This window comes from Giraffa tippelskirchi, chromosome 9, assembly GCF_054371585.1.
Source record: "Giraffa tippelskirchi isolate mGirTip1 chromosome 9, T2T-mGirTip1v1.2.pri, whole genome shotgun sequence".
Classification (NCBI taxonomy): domain Eukaryota; kingdom Metazoa; phylum Chordata; class Mammalia; order Artiodactyla; family Giraffidae; genus Giraffa; species Giraffa tippelskirchi.
Window position 1 is genome coordinate 14,987,862 of NC_137283.1, and position 20,805 is coordinate 15,008,666.

A 20,805-nucleotide genomic window follows, 5' to 3' on the forward strand; every position below is an offset into this window, starting at 1 on the left:
CTCTCCCAGAGACACACCTAGGAAGCTGGGTGGCAACAGCAAGACAGACGAGCCACAACAACCAGCCGGATAGCATCTTTGTCACCATGGGCCTGAGACTGCCCTGCCCAGACACATGGTTCAGGGGTCGGGGGTGTAGAAGTGGGCGTGGGGACCCCACCATAACAACTGCCATTTCCTTTTTTCTTTTGGTGGCACCATGCGGGCATGTGGGATCTTGGTTCCCTGAACAGGGATGGAACCCATGCCCCCTGCATTGTAAGCGTGGAGTCTTAACCATGGGGCCACCAGGGAAGTTCCCCAACAGGTGCCATTTCTTCCATTAGTTCACCTGCTCAAGAACCTGCAACTACCTCTGGGACACACGAGTTTCCTTCCTGCCCACCAGCCCCACGCTGGCTACTTCCGGCTTTACAACACTGCTGAGACAGAAGACTGCTGTGTGCAGTGTGAGCACTTCATTAGTGACCGAAGGGGGAGTCGCTGGAGAGAGTGAGCAGTAACGTAATGTGGGGCAGGGGCAGGGATGGGGGTGTGAAGTTACAGTAGAAGTGGAAGGGCAAAAGCTCGGAAGGCTGAGAAACACCCTCCCCGTAGGACTGAAAAGGAAGGGAGAGGCGGGACTTTTCTGCAGGTCCAGTGGTTAAGACTCCATGCTGCCAATGCAGGGGGCACAAGTTTGATCTCTGGGCAGGAAACAGGAAACCAAGATTCCACATGTAGAGTGGCATGGACCAGAAAGAAAAAACATTCTTTTTTTTTATTATTATTAAAAAGGAAGGGAGAGGCCTAACACACACAGGAGAGGATGAGCAGACTCTCAGGAATGAGTCTTTTTACAAGACAGTCACCTGACACTGTATCTGGCAGCAGCAGAGAATAACCCAGTCTTACAAATGGCTAAATTCTTTAAGACAAATGGAGTGTTTCACCTCTAAGGGCAAGAGCTCTGTTTTGTGATCTTTTTCAAAGAATCTTTTAATGCATCACACATTCCCCTGCTCACTTTCTCACACAGACAACACAGAACGTACCATCCTTGCTGACTCAGCACCAACATTTTGAATATAAATTATTTTACAGGGCTAGAATGAGGCCCTCAGAGCCTTTTTAGATACAGACGGCTGCTTGCCCCTTTTCTAACGTCCAAATTGCTAAAGCTGTTGAAGTCTCATTACTTATTTATGAGAGGTTTTCTATTTCCTTCCCTACTCTTGCTTCTATAAATGTACCTACTTGTAGAAACCTAATCACCTTCCTAATGATGGCTTCTGATCCTTTAAGGATGGAAAAACCAGATAAATAAGCTTCTCAGAATGACTTCTGCAGCTGGAACAAAGGCTCTTTCTAAGCGAGGGCCTGGATTCCTCTCTCGGGAGTAAAGTACACGGACTCTGTTAAATCAATTCCAGTGCAGAACTGCAGAGTTCAGAGGACTCTTTACGCTTTCTTGATTCTCAGCCGTGTTACAGTTGGCTGAGGTAACCTCCTGATACACAAGGTGCTTTCAAGCCACCTCTTTGTTATTTCTAATAATGGTGGGAAGAGGCATAATTGTGAGCTTTTATATAAGCAGCAAGCAGGTTACACAGTACTTACCCTCCATCCCTTTCCTCCTGCCCTTCAAAACATGCTAGAAACCTCTTGGACTTTGGAAATTCCTCAGACAAAATTTTAAAAAATAATAATTTAGCACACCCATAACTAAACAGTAGGTGGATAACTGGAAAGATTGGTGAATAATGAAACATTCAAACCTGAGTCACCAAAAGGAAAATAATAGAAACATATCTATAGTGTTTCAAACAACCAGAAATTGGCTGTAATACTAATTTTTATATTTAAAGTCTTATATCATGGACACATTTGTAATAAGACGGCTGAGTGTGCATGTAAATACACTTATACAATCCTTGCCTTCTTGGACAAAGTATATTAACTACTATTACCTGATATTTTAAATTACAATCAAGTCTTCATATTTATAGTCCTAAATGTTAAACAGTATACACTAGTTTCATAATTACAATGGATCTGTATATAAAAGTTCTACTTACCACTAACACTTTCAGAATTAGGTGATTCTGGTAGGCAGATTCCAATCTGTGATTCTCTAAAATATTAAAAGGGAGAAGTAATGTCTCTCAGATAAGAAAGCAGAACGGGAGTTGTTGTGAGGTGAGGTGAAGCCTGTGCTGAGGGCAGCCATGTCCAACCACAGAGCCTCAGTCAGTAACCGCGCTAGACAATCAATCACGGCTACTGCTTCCCACCAAGAACATCAAACAACAAAGAAACTAAAGACACATTTTTCAAGGTACTGAAATAGCACTGTGGTCTGAAATTATTTTTTAACATATTAATGCAACAAAGAAATGATCCCACACACAGCCACCAGAAAAAGACTGTGTGAGCAGTAATAGCAAAATTGAGAGCAACCTCTGAGGAGTAGTAGGGCAAGAAATCAAATTTACAAGGATTAATTTAAAAGGAAACTCAAGTTTCCATTCTCACTCAGAAAAAGAGTCATTGTGCAGGTCCCAAGTTGTTGTTATCGTTAAGATGTGTCCAACTCTTTGCGACCCCATGGACTGTAGCCTGCTAGGCTCCTCTGTCCATGGGAGTCTCCAGGCAAGAATACTGGAGTGGGTTGCCATTTCCTTCTCCAGGGAATCTTCCAGACCCAGGGCACGAACCTGCATCTCCAGCATTGGCAGGCGGATTTTTTACTGCTGAGACACCACAGCAGGACAAAAGGACAAAAAAGGCAGATTCTGGACAGAAGTATCACCTTGCACAGAGAGGTAATGTTAGGCTGACCTGGATTTGAACCTAAACTCAGTCAGTCAGTCACTGTGTGACCTTGGGCAAGTTACTTAACCTCCTGACACTCAGCCTCCTTGCCTACAAAACAGGCCTGACACTACCCTTCTCCCAGGGTTACTGTCTGGATTAGAAACACTACAAAATCCATAGCTCAGCTCAAGGAAAGCACTCAGCAAATAGTAGCTAGCAACTATGCTCCAATAAAAATTTTTTTAAAAATCTTATGAGGACAAAAACAAATAAATGGTGTGTGTTAGTCACTCAGTCGTGTCTGACTCTTTGTGACCCCATGGACTGTAGCTTGCCAGGCTCCTCTGTCTGTGGGATTTCCCAGGCAAGAATACTGGAGTGGGTTGCCGTTTCCTTCTCCAGGGGATCTTCCTGACCCAGGGATCAAACCCGGGTCTTCCGCATTGCAGGAGGATTCTTTGCAGGCAGATTCTTTACCGTCTGAGCCCCCAGAGAAGTCCCAAATAAATGGTGTCTGTTGTTATATAACTAATATAAAGAATTTAAAATATCTGTATGGTACAGAAGTTCATGCCTAGACTTCTTCCTAGGGGTTAATATATTAATAGCATATTTATTTGTCTGACTGAATAAATTAATTAAAGAGAAAATTACCTATCAAGACCCTTTTTAAACTATAACCAAGTTCACCTTTTACCACAGAGACAGACAAGAACACCCTCCTTCACTGAGTTCAATGGCCGACCTCTGCCCCACACAATTACATAAGTGGTTTTCAGACCCTAGATACAGAGTACGGTGATGATTCAGTCAATCTTATCCCTAGCATAAAACACAATATAGTATGAGAAGCACAGGTTGGATAAGCCTGGCTCTGCCATTTGCTGTCTGAACCTTGATAACGCTCTGTATCTTTCTCCATAAAATTGTGAAATAACTTCTATTTCATGGTGCCCTAAGGAGGGGAAGACGAGGAACTATGGATAAAGTGCTTAGCAGGGCACCTAGAACATAGTAACTAACAATACATCAGAGCTGGGAGAACCGTGACCTGGAGATCATGGGAGTTCCCAGAGCCCATGAACTTCTCCTTGTGTCTCTACAACAAGCCCAGAGCAACATCTATCTGCTTTGCCAGGTAGTGGTTCTAAGAATCCTATGATCGAAGCAATGTTTCTTAAAGGCAGATAAGACATAAATACAAAGCGTCAAGTCTTACCCCATGAGGTTAAAAACTCAGCAGCATATCGATATAGGCGGTTCATGATCTCGATCACGATGGCGTAGATGATGCTGGGCACGTACAACAAGAGGCTGGTCCACTCGGACCCACTGTCCTCGTGCAGACCCAAGGCCCAGGCCTCCATGTCGAAGTAAATCATCATGACAAACAGAGAGAAATAGAGACAGAGGCACACGAAGGGCAGGGAGACCAGGTAAATGCGCAGCTGTCTCTTGTAGCTGGGGTAGAGCGGCTCCTCCCGGCCAGTGACTGCATTGATACCCAGGACTCCGTGATACCCTGGCCGGGGCTCCTCAAACTTCCTCTTCATGACCAGGGTACCCCACCGGTAGGTCATGCTGGCACAGCCTCGCTTCCACACTTCCAAGATCACCGTGGACCAGAGCAGGTTGAACGAGGCGAAGATCACGTACTTGTCATAGTCTTCCCAAGCAAACAAGTAGTAAGGTAACCCAATGATGGCCATGGGGATTAAGGCAAACGTGAAATACTCCAGAAATCCAAAATAAAGAGCGATGGTTTCTCCAAAGTAGCTACGAATTCTGTCTACAATCAAAGGGGGAAAAAAGAGACCTTTAGCACAGACTGCCAAAGACTTTTTTTTTTAATAATCATTTCAAGTAAGCTTATTCACTTCAGTTAAGTGGGGATCATTTAACAACCTTATTTCCCAATCAGTGTGTAATAGTAAATTCATCCTCCAGAAGTACAAAGGTCCCGCTTGTCTGCAGAGCAAGCCTGACACCTCCCTGGGCTTCGGGCTCAGGCCACAGCTCTTGGGGCGGCTCTGCCAGGCATCCCAGGCCTGCTTCTCTTTGCCTCCTCACTGATGGATGCCCTCCCTCTTCACAAGGAAAAACTCACCTTGGGCTCATCCCAAATCTCCAAGGTTCCTAGTTTAAATCAGCCATGGCCAATGAACCATCTTTTTATTTTTTTACTGACCACACCTCTCAGAATGAAGAACTTCCCCAACTAGGGATGGAACCCATGGCCCATGCCGTGGATGCACAGAGTCTTAACCACTAGACCACCAGGAAGTCTCACAGCCAATGAATCATCTTAATTTGGGGGTTTACTTTCTGGTCCCCATTTTTCTCTCACTTTAATACTTTACAGTAATAGAGGTTATTTTCAAAGAAGACTTCCCATCCACAGTATCCTGCTCCCCCCCTCCACCCAAAGCTATATATTTTCATCAATGTATCATGGAAAACTTTTCAATACCCTGAAGAAAAATTATTCAAAAGCACAAACAATATTCTACATGTTAACTTCTAGAACAGCCATGGAATACATTTATCTAAACTTTCATACACGCACTGGGCAGAAGAAGGGCCAAGCAACATCACTGTTAACCGTCTGTGAACTTGACACAAGCTAACTAATGCAAAAGAGGTCACGAACACCATGTCCTTTGTCAGCCACATCTACATGGGTGAGTGCTTAGACTGTAAAAGCATCCTGCATTGGGACCAGGGTGGGATGCAGGTGGTAAGGGAGGTGTAATAGTCAGAATTAGTATTTCTTGGTTAATTACATGCAGTTTAAAAAAAAGAAAAACACAGTGTTTCAAGATAATGCATCAGATCAGTCTACAGGGATGGTTCAGACTAAACAAAGATACTATTTTCCCCTATCTTTAATTCTTCTATTAACTCAGGAGCATGTTAAAAAAAAAAAAAAAAAAAAAAACAGAGGGTATGACAAAGTAACCTAAAATGAGAATCAGGTTAAAAGATACCCAAGCAATAAAAAAAAAAAAGACATTCATGGCCCTGGGCTCCAAATCAAACCACCTCTCTCTTTTGATCTCAGGACAAGTTCAAGATCTTCCAGAGCCCCAGCTCTTCCAGAGGCCTCAAGACCACTACTACACCCCTGCTCAGCCTTCACCATCAACTCGCTTTTCCCCACTTGCTTTCTAAGATATAGCTACTGGAGACTGTCACTTATAAGACCTAGAAGTAATATGTAAATTTATAGCCACCTAAAGGCTAAACAAAGTGAAAAAACGTTGTATAAGTGAAACATAGGATGATTTTTACATCACCTGGAACTATCAACATTTTTCCTTTCAAAGAATTCAAGTAAAAACTCAAAATTCAATTTCAAAATTGGACCCTAAAATGATTTTTTGCTCATTATGACAACATTATAATGACCATTTTCAGAAATGGAAATTGGAAAGAAAATTTTAGAGGAATTCCTTTAAACAAAGTCAAAAAGGCAATGTTCTTTAAAGAAACTGAGAGTAATACTTATGGTGAAAACTACCAGCTTAAATATAATCTTTATGCTTAAAAAAATCACTAAACCAAAAAACTTGAACATCCATATTGACATAAGTTTACACAGAATAATGTTCAACATCCACTGAATAAATTAACGATTATTCTTCTAAGTGCCTTCAGAGAAAATGGACAGATCCAGTAATGCACACCAAGATCCTTATGAATTATCTCAAAAGATGCTTATGCCTGCTAGTCTGCTGCTAAGAATGAGCAGAGCTTGGCTCACTCCAAATAATTAGCTCTAAAGAAACAGCAATTTTCAAATACGAAATATTCATGGTCAGAGTGGATTCGTACAAACTATGTTCTACAACAAATCAGACACACACTCAGGATGGCCACTCTGGATTGCCCGTGTCATTGGTGACATTTAATAAAAGCCTGTAATTCACTTCATCTAAAATGATATTAAGAAGAAAATAAATAGATCATGCAACCCACCTTATCCTCCTCACCATTTGTTTTGCCCACACCCAGCTGGTGAGTCCTGCCCATCACAGCATTAAATATCCACCCAAGAAGGACATCACCACTGCTGTGTCCTCCTCTAAGAGCCGGCACTGACACATACCTAGGGGCTGAAACTTCAAGGTAAGTCGAGAATACCAGGCGTCCTCAAGCTTCTTCAGGGCCTCATTGTCATGCAGCGGGAACACCTGAACCACGATGCCAGACGTGAGCAGCCTCCTCACTGCGGAAGGAAATGACGAGACAGGTTTGAGATTTTTCGTGACACACTTTCATCAAATGCTACCCAGACTCTCCAGGAAGAGAAAAGGGCTACATAAAGCCCAGTACTGTCCTGCCTGCTCCCAAGGGGTATTCTTCTGTTCTTCGGGACGTCAACATCTTCACTATTTCCTTTGACTATGAAAGCAATACAAATTGATGTAACATTTTCAATCTTACAGAAATGCACAGATTAGAACTGGAGAGGCCCTGGTTATTCTCTCCCTCCCACAAAAAATTAACCACTGTAAATAGCAATTAAGTGTGTAAGCTGACTTCAAAAGAAACATCCATAAATATTTATTTTAGATACAAAAGGAACCATTCGCTACACATCATTCTGTAATCTTCTCAAGAAGTGGTAGCAAATGATGAGTATTTCTCAATGCCAATGTAAATAGAACATGAATATCATTTTACATGGTGTCATAATATTCCCTTCCATTAAGTGCTATAATTGAACTAACCCTCTATTGAAAAATGTTTCCTTTTTTGGCTATTATAAATAATGTTAAAATCCTTGTAGCTATAACTTTCCCCACGTGCCCATGATTTCCTTGTTATATATATTTAGAAGTGCTAGGTCCAAGAACACAGCATATGTGTATTAAACTTCGATACATATTACAAAATAGCCTCTAGAAAAATTTTACTCATCTGTCTTCCCACTACAGTGAAAATAAGATGATGTTCAATTCATGCTCACTGATACGGAGTATTTTCAAAACCATTTTTCTCTTTTCTAATCTGCTAACAAAGGCTTACGTTCACAGCCAGCAAATACCAAAAAAAAAAAAAAAAGACTTCCTGCTTTCAGCAATCATTTGGTATGATTGTAACACTTGTGCACATATCTAGGAGATGCGAGAGGCTGGGACCTGGGACCCTTCACAGAAGTGTTTGCACCTGGACAAAAGTTTCTTGCAGCAACAGAATATAAGGGACTAAAACTTACCTTACACAGGCCAGGTGCAGTTGGAGCAAAATTATGAACAGTGAGATTCAAAAAGGCCACAAACCAACTGCCACTTCTGAGGCGCTGAGAGCAGAAGCAGGGTACCGCCATGATCCCTGCACACAGCACCACTGAGGGGGTGGACAGAGCAGGTAAACCCGCCCTCCATCCTGACCCACCAATCCGCGCCCACCCTCATACCTGAACCCGTCCCCTGCCCCTCATGCCCAGGAGTGAGCAAGGGCACCTGTCACTGCTTGCCCATGTGCTAAAGCACAAGTCCCAGTAAAGCCTTGCCCGAATTTCACCTGGCCTCTTATCAATTTCTGTTGAATAGAGGCCAAGAACCCAGGTCGGTTACAGAAAGACAAACAAATTTAACCGAAGACAATATCCCCCAGTGATATTAAATGAACACGGGGTAATCTTTCACCCATCATTATTTAGAGTGACTCTGGGCGGGCGGGTCTTTGGGTCTTTCTGAGGAAACGTGTTCTGTTCACGGAGAACTCAGATGCACTGCCTTGTGCCCTATCTGGGGAGATGGGGTACTTTTCACATGAGTTCCCAGCAGTCTCTTCCTAAAGACTACGGCCGCTTATAAAATGGAATTCATCCAGAAAGAAAGGCCCACTGTTTGCATCCATGGATAAGCTCGGAGTTCTTTAAGGTTTATCAGCTCATCTCTACTGAGGGCTGCCTTCTTTATCTCCAATCTACCTTGTTCCCACAGACAAGTGATGAGCATATCAGGCAACAGGCCCCTCAAGGAGGACAGCAAGTTAGTATCTGCAGCGTGGAAGAGAAACACGATTTGTTTTCCATGTAGATATACTACATGTAACAAAGAGAGATGGCATCTCAGGACAGAGGTCCTATTACAAAACCTTCAGTGTAATTTTAAGGAAAACCTAACTTCTTAGAAATGGGGGGGAGGATAATAAAGAAGAGATATTTGATACTAACAATAGGAAAAATTATCAATATGATCACGAGGGACACTGTCTTTGGTTACATTTGTTCGTCTCAGATACGTGTAGAAGTATTAAAGTCATACTGGTCAAACGACTGCTGGAAGCAGGAAGTGTTTTTCTGATTTTGATACTTGCTGTTTGTGAATGTAGGCCTTTGTTATCAGGTTGGAAAAGATAAAACTGATTTTGAAGATACAAGAAAAAGTACGGATCTCAAAAAAAAAAAAGGATTCTTAATAGCTGGTTCTTCTTACAACTACATCTCATGTGTAAGTTATACAGAGGGGAAAAGTCTTAAAAAGCTAGGGATGTGATAAAAAGCCTCGTTCTTCGTGACTGAAAAAGGTATATAGTCAAAATATCAACAACTAGAGTAAAAAAGTATATGGTTTAAGTTATATGAGCTCTGGTGCTGTCAAATCCATTTTTTAAACATTTTTATTCTAAAGTGTTTCAGTGAATTGTTTCCTTCAGCTAACAGGAGTGAAAGGCAATCACCCACATCAGTTCTGCTTCTTAGCTCTTACTGAGGGAGGCTCAGCTGTATCTTATTCTTCTATCACTATCCTATTCAACTACTACATCAAGTTTAACTTTGAACTGACTTATGGCATCTAACCTACTATTTTACTATTTCTAAGCTCTTTTTAAAGAAATGATGCCATTCTGCTATAGAAGACATTCCAGGCCTGCATACAAAGGTGCTTGTAAACCTCTAAAAATAGGGTTGCAAACTAAGGGACTCAGAGAGACTATAAAGCTGCAAGTCCTAAATTACTGGGCTTCTCTTCACCACCAATGCCAAAAGCATGGTTCCGGTTTCAGCTTCTAAAAATAGAGGAGGCTTTTTTTTCTTTTTTCTTCAGTCAGTCCTTGGACTTTTCTCTTGTCAGCTAAAAATGTAATTAACGTGAGCCTTACCGTCAAAGGAAAATATAATGCTGTCCATCCCTATTTAAAGAAAGGAACAATTTAGGACTTCCCTGGAGGTCCAGCGGCTGACTCTGTGCTCCCAATGCAGGGGGCCTGGGTTCAATCCCTGGTCTCCCTGGTCGGGCAACTAGATCCCACGTGCTGCAACTAAGAGTTTGCATAGCACAACAAAGATCCCATGTGCCAAAATCAAGACCCGGTGCAGCTAAACAAATAAAAATAAACATTAAGAAATAAAGAAAGGAACAATTTAAACCAAGATTCCTTTCTTTAAGAACGCTGAATGATCCACTGTCAAGCACCAGGACTATTACTATTACAGCCGTTTAAGAATTAGTCACACTAACCATAATCTAATTTAAGAGAGACTGTAACTTGGCTTATACTAGGACCCTCTAAATAAAATAATGCAATGACAATACTAACACAGCCTTCAGTTAATGTGACATAAAAGTAAACACAAAAGTCCCCCTCACAATTCCTTACAGTGTCTCTATGCAACAGGGAGGACAGGTGACGCTGCCTCCAATCCAGCAGAGGGGCGATGAGCACACAGCACCCACAGGGAGAGGAGGCTGCTCGGGGAACACAGGGCCCCCGCTGCCCTGCCACTGGCCCCCCTCCCAGGCCCTGCCTGCATCCAGGGCTCAGGTGTGAACAGACCCCTCCTGTCTTAAAGAGGAACAAACTGCTTCTCAGGGATACCTGCGTTTTCAAAATGCATTTTTATATTCCTGTATTGTTTTCATCCCTGCTCAACATAATAACTGCAAATATGTATGTGGCAAAACACAGTGTGTGTAGAGACATACACAGATAACACAGATATATGGTATGATACCCAGCAATACACAAACACACACATTAATGGTTTGTCTTATATGCACGCCTGCTACAGGATATTTACTTGACATTCTCTCTATTCTTCTCATAAAGCAATACTAATTTTAGAAGACAGAATATATCTGACCACTCTAATTTATCCACTCGTATACATAAGATATTCAGAGGTAGTTATTGTAATGTCCTAAAAAAGAATAACAATATAATATTTAAAAACCTCACTAGGGATTGCCATACCCCATCCATCAAAACATGACAATCATCTGATAGACATTTTGAGACAGAGCTTTTACCTAAACTAAATAATATCCCTTAGGATAAAGTTAATATACAAGAAAGTCTCCCCTCTCTCAACACCTCTTTAAAAAGAAAATTTTTCGCCAGGTTACTTGCATGACTGTTAATTACTAGGAATCAACAGGCAAAGGCAGTCAGAGAGTCTGAGGAGATCTCAGCTCACACAGAAAACTAGAAAAGGGATGCCCCAAGATGGCCGCTGAGGACTAGGACACACGTATAACCAGAAACAGAATGTGGACCTCCTGGTAACAAGTGGTGGCAGAAAGACATCCCTGTCCTGTTCTTGTTCATGAGGCCAAATTAAAAACAACAAAGGAAATAAGAGCCATAAAGGGAAACCCTACCTTTGATGACAGTAAAACAAATGAACAAACAAAAAACTATAAAGTGAAATGAGAAACTATGAAAAGTGGCCTTAAAAATCAGCCCAGGGTTCTAAGCTAAGAGCAAGCTGGGGCCAAGCAGGCAGGGGGCGGGGTTCTCCTTACACACTGAGGGGTGGGAAACTACTGTCCCTGTACCCAGAATGCAGGCTAAGGGGGTGCTCCCTGCCTGGGACCACAGCCAGACCAGAGACACAAGGCTGGAGGAGGGAAAGGGCACGTCTGCCATCTTGGGAAAAGAGCTGCCTACTGGCACGGAGGATGGACAGAGGCAGCAATGCAGCTGTGGTCTTGGTTGCCCACAGACGGAAAAGTCAACCCAGCAACACTTCTCTTAAGAACAGGGCTCCAGGGATTTAACCCTCCCTGGTGGTCCAGTGGTTAAGAATCCACCTTCTAATGCAGGGGATGAAGGTTCTATCCCTGGTCCAGGAACGAAGATCCCACGTGCCACAGGGCAGCTAAACCCATACACCACAACTACTGAGGCCGAGCACTGCAATGAAACGTCCTGCATGATGCAACTAAGGCCCAACACAGTCAAATAAATGAAGAAATAAAGAAAAGAGCTCCACGGAGGCTCTAAGATGACTCAAGGAGAACACACTGTCAGGCAGAATCCAAGCTCCTGACCACCACAGTTCCTGACTGGAGGCCCCCCAAGATCCCCTCTTCCCAATACACACACTTCCTTCCCAAAATAGCTGGTCTGGAAAAAATAGGGGTTCATTAAAAAAATAAGCAAATGCCACAAAGAAACTGACATCAAACTATGCAAGAATACTGTAAGAGAAAAGAGGAAAATCATTTTTTAAAAAGGCAGAGAAGAAACCCAGCAAAAAAGTTACAGCATAGAGCAAAGAAAAATTATGGAATTCTTCAAGGAGTTCATGAAATTAAAGCAAGCCACATCTCTGAAATTAAAATCAAGGAAAACCTATGAGAGCTGAAGGTGGGAGCCTGGAAAATCAAAATATCAGAAAAATAAAACTATTACAGACACAAAGAAAGTCACCGTAAAAGCTACTGAAAAAGTAAAGACTGAAAGAACAAAGCTGGAAAATGGTGGACATGCCTAAAAAGTTACATAAAAACTTTAAAATATTTCAGAAAATATATAAGACACATATATATATAAGTATACACATTACACACACACACACACACACACACACAAATGGCATTCTTAAAGACAAGAACAGAAAATAAAACCAAATAACTCTTCAAAGGGAACTGAAGAAAATGTTTTTGAAATCACGGTCATCTTTAATCTGCACAGCAAAGACAGTATGTCCAACAAAAAACTGCTACAGGGTAATTAATATCAAGACATACACAGATAACTGGAAATGCAGACAAAGAGAAATGATAAGCACCTACATTCAAGTTTAGACACCTTCCAAAAGTCATACAGGTCAACAAGGAGAGCAAGCAAAAGCATCTGTACCACATGACGAACTCAGCGACAGAGGAAACAACATAATGCAGTTTACATGGAAGTCAGGCAGTAAAGAATGAACACACTCTTGGTTCCCGAGTGTACACGGGACATTTTCCAAGACAGACCATATGTTAGGCCTCAACAGATTTAAAAAGATATGGATTATAAAAAGTATCCTCTGACCACAGCGGGATGAAGTTGGAAATCAATAACAGAAGGAAAACTGAGGAATTCACAAATGTGTGTAAAGTAAACATCACATTTTGAAACAGCCAGTGGGTCAAGGAAGAACTACAGGGGAAATTAGGAGATACCTAGAAATGAATGAAAACCAAACACAATATACCAAAACATATGGGACACAGAGAAAGCAAGTCTAACAGGGCAGTTTATAGCAATAAATGCTTTTATTTAAAAACAAGAAAGATCTCAAATAACAACCTAACTTTACTATTAAGGAATTAGAAGAAGAAGGGCAATTTAGACCCAAAACTAGCAGAAGGAAGAAAATGAGAAAGATTGGAGCAGAGATAAATCAAACAGGATAGAAAGATAACAGAGAAAATTACAAAAACCAAAAGTTGGTTCTTTGAAAAGATCAACAAAATTGACAAATCTTTAGCTAGATGAACTGAGAAAAACAGACAACATAAATTACTAAAATCAGAGATGAAAATGGGTATGTTACTATTGATTCTAGAGAAATCAAAAAGATTGTAAGAGTATACTATGAATACCTGTACACCAACAAACTGGCTAGCCTAGATGAAATGGACAAATTCCTAGAAACACAAAAGATAGCAAAACTAAATCAGGAGGAAAGAGAAAATGTGAACAGATTTATAATTATAAAGGAGTAACTAAAAAAAATCTCATGACAAAGAAAAAACCTGAACTTGATACCTTCACTGGTAAATTTTACCACTATTTAAAGGAAAACTAATACCAATCCTTCTCCAATTTTCCCCAAAAATTTAAGAGGAAGGAACATTACTAACTCACTGTATGAGGCCAGAATTGCCCTGACACAAAGTCAGACAAAAGCACTACAAGAGGAGAAAACTATAGACCAATATCCCTCATGAACAAAGATGCAAAATTCCTCAGCAAAATACTAGCAAAGTCAATTCAGCAACATGTTAAAAGGATTATACGCCATGACAAGTAGGATTTATTCTGAGAATTCAAGGATAGTTCAATATACTAAAATCAATCTATGTAATATATCACATTAACAGAATGAAGGGGAGGAAAAAAAAACCCACATCCTGTTGAATGGTGAAAGAATGAAAGTTTTCCTCTAAAATCAGAAATAAGACAAAAGATAATCACTTTCATCACTTTTATTAAACATGCTATTGGAAGTTTTAGCCTGAGCAAATAAGCAAGTAAAAGAAATAAAAGACATCAACACTGAAAAGTTAGTAGTAAAATTGTCTCTGTTCACAGATGCTGCTGCTGCTGCTGCTATCATCTTATATGCAGAAAACCCTAAAATTTCCACAAAAATACTATCAAAGCCAATAAATGAAGTTAGTAAAGTAGCAGGACACAAAGTCAACACCTAGAAATCAGTTTCATCTCTATACCCTAACAATGAACTATCTGAAAAGATAATGATGGAAACAATTCTATTTTCAATAACATAACATCATGAAGAATAAAATACTTAGGAATTAACTAAGGAGGTGAAGGGCTTCCCTGGTGGCTCAGATGGATATGGGATATGTCTCTATATATGTATGTTTTAATTTCTTATAGCATTGTTTTATAGTTTTTATTTGTATAAGTCTTTCACCTCCTTGTTGTGTGTTGTGTGTCAGTAGCTCAGTCATGTCTGACTCTTTGCGTGGGAGACCCAGGTTGAATCCCTGGGTGAGGAAGATCCCCTGGAGAAGGGAATGGCAATCCACTCCAGGATTCTTGCCTGGAGAATCCCGTGGACAGAGGAGCCTGGAAGGCTACAGTCCATGGTGTCGCAAAGAGTCAGACATGACTGAGCTACTGACACACAACAAGGAGGTGAAAGACTTATACAAATAAAAACGATAAATCAATGCTATAAGAAATTAAAACATACATATATAGAGACATATCCCATATCCATGGGAGTTGATCTTGTTAAATGTCAATACTATCCAAAGTAATCTACAGATTCAATGCAATTCCTACCAAAATGCCAATGATGTCTTCTGCAAAATTAGAAACACCCATCCTAAAGTGCATATTGAATTTCATGGAAACTCCAACAGCCAAAACAATTTTAAAAAAGAAAAACAAAACTTCCTGATTTCAAAACTTACCATAAAGCCATAATAATCAAAACAGTGTCATACTAGCATACAGACAGACTATACAGGCCAAAGGAATAGAATAGAGAGCTCAGAAACGAACTCTCACATATGTGGTCAAATGATTTTTACAAGAGTACCAGGGCGACTCAATGAGTGAAGAATAGTTTTTGACAAATGGGTGCAAACTGGATATCCACATGCAAAAGAATGAAGTTGCTTAACACCATACACAAAAATTAACTCAAAATGGATTAAAAACCTAAACCTAAAATCCAAAACTAAAATAAATAAATAAATAAAATCCAAAACTATAAAGTTCCTAATGTAAAACACAGAGAATAAGCTTCAGGATGGTGTCTTTGGCAATAATTTCTTGGATATGAACCAAAGGTACAGGAAAATGTTAAAATTTTGTGCATCTAAAGACAGTATCACCAAAGTAAAAACTGGCAGCCCACAGAATGGGAGAAAACATCATTTGCATATCATATATCTCATAAGGGATTAGTATCCAGAATACACAGAGAATGCCTAAAACTCAACAATCACAACAAAAACTTGATTCAAAAATAGGCAAAGGACATGCATAGACATTTCTCCAAAGAAGACATATACTCAGTATCAACAATCAATAGGTAAGTGCAAGTCAAAAACTACAATGAGATAGCACCTCATACCTGTTAGGATGGCTACTATCAAAATATCAGAATATAGTAACTGTTGGCAAGGAAGCGGGGAAACTGCAATGCTGTACACTGTTGGCGGGAATCTGAAATGGTACAGTCCCTGTGGAAAACAGGATGGAAGTACTTCAAAAAATTTAAAAATAGAATTATCATAGGATCCAGGAATTCCATTTCTTGTTATATACCAAAAAGAAATGAAAGCAGGATCTCAAAGAAATATGTGTATACCCATGGTCCTTACATTACATCATTACTCACAATAACCAAAAAGTGGAGGCAACCCAAGCAGCCACTGATGAAGGAATGAATAAACAATACGCGGTACATACATACAATGCAACACTGTGTAGTCTTCAATAGAAGGGAATTCTGACATACGCTACAACAAAGATAAAACTTGAGGACATGACACCAAGTGAAATATGCCAGTCACAAAAAGAGAAACATTGTCTGATTTCACTTATTTGAGATACACAGAACAGTCAAAACCATAAAGATAGAAGTGAAGTGGTGGTTGCCACATCTTAGAGCAAGACAAGGTGGGAGAGTGATTATTTAATGGATACAGAGTTTCAGTTTCACAAGATGGAAAGAACTAGGGAGATGGACAATGTTGATGGCTGTAAAACATTATGAATGTATTTAACACCACTGAACTGTACATTTGAAAGTTTTGAAAATGGTAAATTTTATGTGATATGTACTTCAATACAATAAAAAAGAGAGAGAGACTTAAGAGATATAATAACAAAAACAAAAAAAGAGTGATCTATGATTGGATCTTGGTTTAAACAAACTATTTGGTGACAAGTGAGAAAATCTGAATACGGACTGACTCGGGCATCTGTCCTCCTGGGTGACACTGACTATTACAAGGAAATGAGACTGGGGACACAAAAACTGATACGTTTAAAGAATTTCTTAGGCAGCAAAAATGTTCTGGGCCTTGCTATTATCTGGGTTTCAGGAAAATCTGGAATTACATGTCGTAAATACTTTCAGTCTACAAACTGGTATTTTCATTCAAATGGAATTACACAAAATCACAAAGTTACAAACTGCTAATTTGCATTCAGGTATGATGTCCCACTGTGACTCTTCCTAAGTCTTTCTATGTTTGTATCTGTTCATACTCAGTGAGATGAGAGGATATGGGAAGAAGGCTCCAGGAAAAGACCATGTGTCTAGTTTTTATTCCTCCACAGATTTTCATTACACTATAATGTCTGGGCATACGGTAAACTTGGCTAATTTTAACTGAGTAATATGCAAATGCATTCACACTGAATTTTAAGCTTACTGAATGTTGTGAACCTTGATAAAGAAGAAGTTGAGAACCATAAAGAACAAACAACTTGATCTAAAGCTACAATATCATGAAGGTCTAAAGGCAAAATATATAATGGTGAAAAAATAAATTACTGTAAAGTTGTGTAAGTGTTTCAGTAAGGGTGGAAAAGTCATTATAATTTACTTACATATACTAAGCAAAATATAATTGCATTAGAATGTATATTCATGAAATTAGTTGATACAATGACTTACATAACGATTTTCCTGGGTACAGTTTTGCCTGGGGGTAACCAGGGATCATTTTTTCATCTCTGGCTCGAAGATTTTCAAGTTCATGTTTGATAATGAATTGACGTTCTGCCATGCTGAGGAAATCATCATTATCATCTAAAACAAAACAAAAATTCATAGTTATTCTCTCAGTATTAGCCAAAATAAAATCTAAAATATTCAAATAACCTGGGATTATGAAATAATGGTATAGACAATAGATAATTACCATAAAGAGTAATCCAAGTAATAAAAATTAAATAGAAAAGGATATTTTATAAGAATAAAAATATTCTGTAATGGCTCCACATAATACAGTTCTTCAATCATTATGCTAATGATTATATAATATGGTTCAAACAACCAAATGGTAGATACTTGCTTGCCCTCATTTAACTGAAATGAACAGAAAGTAATATATTCTTTAATTTTAACAATATTTTTAATTAGGAATGGATCTGAAGTTTGCCTACATGGCAAATTCTCTTCCAAACTCTCAACCCCAGGCCAATTTCCTTGTGGAATCCAACATCCCTCACATACATGAGGGAGAAGAAAGTCTGATAAGAAAATAGTGTCATTTTTTGACAGGTGAATCCCCTCAAATGTGGTGAATTTCACTTCAATCATTTATTTACCAATATATAAAAATCCAGAGTGACTCAGTCTGAAGAAGTCTAATTGTATCTTCTAACTCTGAAAGGCCTTGGAAGGGACCAGCTAGTTTGGTTCTGAAAGCAACCTCCTACTCTGCTATCACAGCCATCCTGGATTTAGCAGTTCCTTCCAGAAAGCACTCTCTTTTGAAACCCCATTTGAGGCTAGAACAGAAGCAGGATAGGGGATTATAGGACATGAAACACTACTGTGCTTCTTACTTATATCAAGCTAATGAACATCACCATTCTAAGACTTAGAATTATATAAATAAGTAACATGTGTCATCTTAGTTTGTGTTCATCTATTTCAGAGGTTACAAAGTAAATCTGCAACCCCAAATCTGATCCCACCTGGTTTGAGAAATAAAATTTTATTGGTACATAGCCTCATCCATTCGCTTATGGCTGCAGGCTGCTTTTGCCTGACAATGGTTGTGCTGAGTAACTATGACAGATCATAGTGTCCACACAGCCTAAAATATTTACTATCAGGCCCTTTACTGAAAAACTTTGCTGACCCCTGATCTATTCATCAAAGACTTCCTTTTGATAAATTGATTCTGATACAAACAATCTTGGAACTTACCGTCAAAATCTTTGAAGTTGTGTCGGGTTCCATACGTGAAGGCTCTCATGGTGTTCTCACTGCACTCTTTCACCAACCCCACTGCTTCTGCCCCCAGCAACAATCGAATCTTGGAGGCACCAACTAGATACAAGTTCTGATTTTCTAGTGTTTCTTTCTCATATTTATTTAACAACGGTCTAAACAACAGCTGAGCACCTTTGGAAACAAAAGATGAGCACAATCTTGGAAAGTGATAAACATGAAAGTTTCAAATATGAAAGCCTTTTAAATAAGTGTTCTGTTTCTAGTTTGGCAGAAGGCAAATAAATTTTATTAACAATTTAAATCCATCTCCCAAATAAATAATAAATAAAAGTAAGCTGGAGAAGGCAGTTCTTTATAGCTTTTTGAAATAAATGCCAAAACTGGAAAATGTAATAAGTGGCTTGTCAGTTATTCAAATCAGACATAGGTATTAGACAAGAATCAAATATTTGCTAGCTCTAAATATAAAACAGCACTAAGTAAAAAAACAAAGCAAAAGGATATAATTTAATATAAAAATACAAAAATTTAAGAAAATTAATTTGAAATAAAATATCCCAATAAAAATGCAACAAATGTAACACAATTACATAAGACTACAACAGATTGTGTGAATGTTAAATACTGAATAATAAACAGTGAAATAATTTTTCAATGATTTTTCCCAAAAATATTAATACACTCAATTAGGTTTAAAGATAAGTAGATATTGTTATTTGATACTGTATATGTAATTATTTCACTTAAAAGATTATGTAGAAAAAGGAATTTTTACTAATTTTTAATTTCTATCTACATCACTTTTTAAGGTGCATTTATATCTTTACTATTTATCCTCTATAAAGTGTTGACAGGAGTTATAAAAATACCAATCAGATGGAGCAGGATAATAAGCAGAATTTATATTTTCCTTACCCAGGGGATTAATAAGGTTAACTTGCTATGGCATTATTAGGTACTTTACAACAGAGGCGTTAAAAAATAAATAAAAGATATGTTCAATTTAAAGAAAACACAAATGGCTCTTAAATAGAAAATCCTTAATGTCATCCATATTAAGATAAATGCAAAACAACACCAACATGTTATTTTTCACTTCTCACACTACAAAGATCAACTTAGATTGAAAAAATAGATGGTGGGGGTGTTAGCCACGAAAGTGGTCCACTCCACCCGGCTCTCCCCTCCAAAGAATTTGCTGTGAGAAGCAGAGCTGACTGACAGCCGTCCGCTTGACCCCCTTTGACTGCAGCACCCCACACCTAGGCCATGGGCTGAACCCCAGGGAACAGCGGAATGAACCCACTGTGCAATGCTGAGCCTGGCTAATATGCCATAGTCTGAGGCTTTTCCTATCCAAGTCTCCCTACTTCCCTTTCTCCTTTCACAAGCTGCAGACATGCACCAAAGTCAGAAGGCTATCAGTGTCTAAGCCTGTTCCGTCCTACTTTATCTTTCTACAGATGACCTCCTCTACAAACCTCCTGTGCATTGAATCCCACTTAGCATCTCTTGCTTGGAAGACCCAAATGACACAGCATGTAGGGAAGGTACTCTCAGACATGGCTAGGGGAACACAAAGTGCTATAACTTTCATGGAAAACCATTAGTCAGAATGTTGTTCTGAAAAAGAGCACTCTCTCATCGCAACCCCCCACCCCTGAAGCAATGACTTTCAGCTTATTCATGTGATTCCTTTAGGATTTGTTTTCATGTCACCAGACAACATGCTTTTAGAGCTTTTTTTTTTTTTTAAACTTTGGCAAATGAGGATTAACCTCTCTTTCCAATCCACCTCCCTCATTTCCACCCACCATTTCCATAACACCATTCTCACAATATCATTATATCATCCTTTTCATTCCATCAACAGTACTTTCATTATTATGGCTACATACATTATAGTTGAGCCTTACAAGGTGCTATGATTTTCCTTTCCTACAACTTACCATTTCCCAAAAGTTGGTACCTATCTTGTTTCATAATGTGCTTAGTTTATTATATACTTATTGATAATTCAACCCCCCAAGCTAACTGTTTAAGTCTTCCCTCAATAGAGGGAAGAGAAAGAGTCTGACAACATCATCTTTTTCAAGATC

General features: G+C 39.3%; 1 protein-coding gene across 40 annotated transcripts in view; it reads right to left on the bottom strand.

Moving 5' to 3' along the window:
* The window catches only part of ANO10 (anoctamin 10), a 254,468-nt gene that overhangs the window by 178,357 nt on the left and 55,306 nt on the right, over positions 1-20,805 (bottom strand). For all 40 annotated transcript variants that reach the window (XM_081527793.1, XM_081527777.1, XM_081527775.1 and 37 more), the window contains 5 exons: positions 18,680-18,877; positions 17,417-17,551; positions 6,905-7,024; positions 4,016-4,585; positions 2,058-2,113 (listed from right to left, as the gene is read on the bottom strand). In XM_081527793.1, the coding sequence (XP_081383919.1) occupies positions 2,058-2,113; positions 4,016-4,585; positions 6,905-7,024; positions 17,417-17,551; positions 18,680-18,877 (1,079 nt within the window). The remainder of the gene's footprint in view (positions 1-2,057; positions 2,114-4,015; positions 4,586-6,904; positions 7,025-17,416; positions 17,552-18,679; positions 18,878-20,805) is intronic.